The 4,887-nt window shown below is 42.9% G+C and overlaps 1 protein-coding gene across 1 annotated transcript in view; it reads left to right on the top strand.

The window, feature by feature from the left end:
• Positions 1 to 1,147: 1,147 nt before the first annotated feature.
• Positions 1,148 to 4,887, top strand: part of LOC104956613 (structural maintenance of chromosomes protein 3-like) — a gene marked incomplete at both ends in the record, with an annotated part of 17,084 nt that continues 13,344 nt past the window's right edge. Inside the window, one exon of the mRNA XM_010784125.1 lies at positions 1,148 to 1,408. Coding sequence (XP_010782427.1) covers positions 1,148 to 1,408 — 261 coding nt within the window. The remainder of the gene's footprint in view (positions 1,409 to 4,887) is intronic.

The following is a 4,887-nucleotide window of genomic DNA, read 5'->3' as shown; positions in this document are numbered from 1 at the left end:
CTGCACCATGATTACAAATGGTGAAATACAATGTAAAACTACCGAAAAATACCAGCTCCTTAAAACACAACCGCTCTACTCAACGCAACTCCACTATACCCGCGGTCAGAGAGCGGAGATGTGTCCCCTGTGTGATGTAATATGACGCGTTTGACGTATGACCTTAAAAAAAAGCTGTTTTTAAGAGCAGAGCTCAAAATTGCTCCTTTCCCTCTGAATTCCTGCCCTTATGTCTCGTAAAACATATCAAATCCTGCATTCACTTTTTTAATTGTAATTTTCAAGCAAGTTTAAGCATAAATGTAGAATAAATAAAAACCTGCAAGATGCTCTTTAAGAAAGAACATGTCAAGCTATGTGCTGTATCAGAAACAATGCGCGGCGTGTTTTGAGAGTAATGCTGTGTGTTTACATTAGCAAGCATGCTAACACTCACAGCTAACCATGGAGCTAACGCTGTAGGCTACTGGAGAGAATATGTGTAACGTAATGTCCTTGTGGTAAAGAGAAAGGTTTCAGCTCCATACTGTTTCAGAAATAAAGCGTGAAGTGGTTAGGAGCATAACATGGCATTTAATCACCGCAGCGTTTTGCTGAGTTTCTCCCGGTAGAAATCTCTCTCGAGCAGGGGAACGCTGTGTGACGCTACAAAGGGGCGTGGCTAGCAGCAGACGTTCCATTTAAAGCAGAATCAGCCTGTTTGGAACAGGGCTGCAAAAAAGGGTATGAGCAGTATGAGGCATGGCTACAATGCATGGTCTGTTTGGTATTTTAAGCAAAAAACTTCACAGACACGTTTTGTATAGGTATGGCCCTACAATATATTTAGCCAATATAGCATAATAGGTCCACTTTAAGGCAAATAATAGAACTTCTAGAACATTCAAGTAAATTCTGAAAATGAGATGACTTTACTCTAATGCAGCCTTTACAACCGGAAATAGACAAAAATGTATAAAATCCGAGGTATTTATTCTTGTATCACACCCTTTTCAAAACCCGGCTTCTAGTGTGTCGATTAAATTCAGCACATTTAATTCAGGTGTCGTTACATGGGATTGTGAATTAATCTGTAACTGTTGGAAAAGGTTGTTGACTTTGAACATCTGCATGCACAGTTTGTCAGGAAATGGCTCCATTGTGAACTTGTGATTTAGTTAAAAAATATTTTACTATCTTTGTGTTGCCCTGCAGACTGGCCCAGGCGACCCAGGAGAGGACAGACCTGTACGCCAAGCAGGGCCGAGGCAGCCAGTTCACCTCCAAGGAGGAGAGGGACAAGTGGATCAAGAAGGAGCTGAAGTCTCTGGACCAGGCCATCAACGACAAAAAGAGGCAGATCGCAGCCATCAACAAAGACCTGGAGGACACGGAGACCAACAAGGAGAAGAACCTCGAGCAGTATACCGTATGTTCTTTTTTTTTAAAGACAATTACAAAAAGATACCCTATGATATGGTGGGGGCATTGAACTGATACAAATGTTGTGGTCACGGATCAATGTCACTGTGACCCTTCAAAACACATTTAACCATAAATCCAGTATTCTTTTACCAATTAACACAACTTCCCACAATTTTAACACTATAACATGAAGAAGTGAGCAACATTTTGATCAACATGTATGTAAACTGCAACTGGTTGGCATACAACTGTGAGGGGGTAACGGTTTTTAATTTGAATTACGAGACGTTATAGCCGACGGCAGCTGCTGGTGATTGGGGTGTGAGAAGGAGAAAGAAGCACCGAGCAACATAGTTTTTTGACCTGAGAGAATATGTGTTTGTATTTGATACCTTTTTGTGGAAGTAAAAAACAAACTATCCTGAGACGTATTTTGTCCGAGTCAAGCTTATTTGCTATCTTTGAGACGAATTTTGTATTACTGGAACTACACTGACCTTCATTAGGACACAATGTTATGGTACTTCATACTTTGATGAAGCTCTAATTAGGCCTAAATGCCCCCTGCCTCTCTGTTAGCAGCCTTTGATCAGGAATGAACTGGCATGGAGTTGAAACATCAGGAGAAGCCATTTGAAGAGTAAAAAAGAACTAAGTGATTAGGGCAGGGCGGTTAAATATACAGATGAAGGACAGAGAACTGAAAGGGTCCTTAAAGTATTTAAAGCAAGGTGAAGGACTTTGTAAAGTTTGGAGGAAAGATTCCCTGCTGTGATTCAATTGTTAGAGAGGTGACCTGTGGTGCTTTACATGTTCTAGTTGTAAACTAGATTAAATGAGGATAACTACATTATCAAGTGAAAATCCATTTGAAAGGGAAATATCATTTAAACCCTTTTTAGCACAAAATCATTCTTTAATTTAGGTACATCAAGGGTGCCGTGCTATGGAGAATTATTTAATTAGAGAGGCACAATGCGGGACGAACAAGAAAAATACAAGGTTAGAGATTTTAATATCTTGAGGTTAGTATAAAGTCATGACGTACAACAAAAAAACATTGAGTAACTTGGTTAAAATGTTACGACATAATTAAACACTAAACAAAACACATTCTTGTTAACTGCCGCTCAAGTTAAATCACAGTCTTTGCTCCAACTCAATCACACATGATATTAACAAGCTCTCCACAATGGGCAAAGCTCAGTGTTATAGGGGCATTGGCCCCTATTCTATACCATTTATTTGCTGATCCTGGACCATCAGAACCTCCTCTTGCTGCTGTTACAGAGGACCCAGCAGTTCTGCTGAGAGAGTCGCAAGTGTTGGAACTCGCTGAGTTTGAGTTGTTCAGTGTTTAGTTGAAGAAAGCTTGGTCAACCTCTCTGGTTGAATACTAAATGACTTAACGAGGACCAGCTGGAGGGATTATATCCCCACCCTGACCTGGGACCACCTTGGAATTCCCAAGACAGAGCTGGTTAACATGGCCAGAGAAAGAGAAGTTTTGGAACCCCTTCCAGAACTGCTACTGTACCTTCACGCCCCTTTGCCGATAAGCGGTTGACTAGGAATATATACCGTAATTTTCGGACTATAAGGCGCACCTGAATATAAAGCGCAGCAGCTAAATTGAATGATGTGTACATATATAAGCCGCACTGGACTATAAACCGCAGGTGTTTTAATGTTTAATTACCATATGTAAGGGTTCGTGCACAGAGGGGATTGTCGGGAAAGAGATGGCTGTTTGAGGAAGCTCCCATTTATTAACATTTCAACAAACAAGTTGTATATTTGCATAACATATTCAAGTGTTACCATTTAGTGCAATAGTAGCTACAGAACATGTACTGTGCTGTGTAAACTGTACTGTATCACATAGCGTTTCAGACACACAAACTTTTCAACTTTCAAACTTAAACGGTGCGCTCCCAGCGCACGTACCGGCAGTGATCTACAGCAGCGGTTTTCAACCAGCGGTACGGGGAAAAACTGTCTCGCTCTCGTAATGTCTGTCTGTTTTGCTCTCGTTCTGTCTCTCGTACCACTCTCGGTCCCACTTTTACTTTTGCGCGCTACCTGTCTCACTCTTTTCCGGCCTCCAGCTTTTCCTGCTGGAACCCGCCGCTTAAAGGTGGGGTCCGCGGACCGGCCATAGAGCCCATAGAGTTAAAGGTGTGCCCGTTAGCTGTAAAAATCCATAGATTAGCCGCACCGTTATATAAGCCGCAGCGTCGAAAAATGGGAAAAAAGGCGCGGCTTATAATCCGAAAATTACGGTAGATAGATGGATGGATGGATGGATGGATGGATTTCACATATTTTTCCATAGGCACTATCGACTCTGAAACCAGCTACGAACTCCCGCACGGCAGCTGGTCTACAATGAATAGAATCTTCATCAAACAGCGGAGCCAAAACAGCATAGCTCCTGGTAAACAGTAGTGAGGGGCATTACAAAAAGAAGTAAAGCGACCTATTGGCTCTTTGCCAACGCAGGGACAATCATAAAACGGGCTTATATGTGAGCTTTAGTGCTGCTCATGGTTGGATGTCACACACGGTGCCGAGGCTGCCAGCTCCACCGATTCATTTTCGATTGTTAGTAATGCGTAGGATTTCAAGTCAGCGTAGCGGCGTAATAGGCCTGGGAAATGTACTGCTACGCCAAAATCGTGTATGTGGTCAGCTCGCACACACACAGCACACACACACACAACACCCACAAACCACACACACCACACACACACACACACAACAACACACAAACACACACACACCACACACACAACCACACACCACACACACACCACACACACACACACACACAAAGTGATGTCATGTAGCACCCTCTGTTGTACCTTTCCGCCACGGGTCATATTGACCCACCCCTTTTCACATAAACATGACGTTGCTATGGCAACGCCTTTTGTTTACTGCGGTTCCCACTACTGACTGTATGTGAATGTTGCCTCCAGTGCGCTCCCGCTCCCGGAGCACTGCTCGCGCTGCGCTCCTCAGCAAACAGTGTGGGCGATTTGAAAGTTACTTATGCTGGCCGGGGTGTCTAAATAATGCTTCCGGGCCGCAGCGAGCAGCCGCAGTGACGCTCTTAACCCGAAGTAAGTTAGCATTTTTGCACTTCCGGTTCCTTCTCAAAAAGCAATGCATTTTCCATAGGTTGGAATAATGCTCGAAATAAGGTCTGTGGTTGACACAATTTAAGAGGTAATTGACGTTTTGTTCTACGACATAAATACATCAGCGGTGACCGCCCTGGGATTTGAGAGTTTAGGGTCTGAAAACGATGGTGTTACCGATGTGGCTGAATAGGATACAGAATTGTCGACGTTGGTACGTCATTTACGCCGAACCACCTAACACTCCTCTAATTTTTTTCCCGTGTTCGCTGAAAGCAATACATGCATATCTTTAGTATTTGTATTATATCTGACAATAGAATCTGTATTTTTGAATGTC

The sequence above is a fragment of the Notothenia coriiceps genome, unplaced genomic scaffold (genome assembly GCF_000735185.1).
Source record: "Notothenia coriiceps isolate Sejong01 unplaced genomic scaffold, NC01 NC01_scaffold00026126, whole genome shotgun sequence".
Classification (NCBI taxonomy): domain Eukaryota; kingdom Metazoa; phylum Chordata; class Actinopteri; order Perciformes; family Nototheniidae; genus Notothenia; species Notothenia coriiceps.
This window is presented reverse-complemented; position numbering and strand designations above follow the sequence as displayed.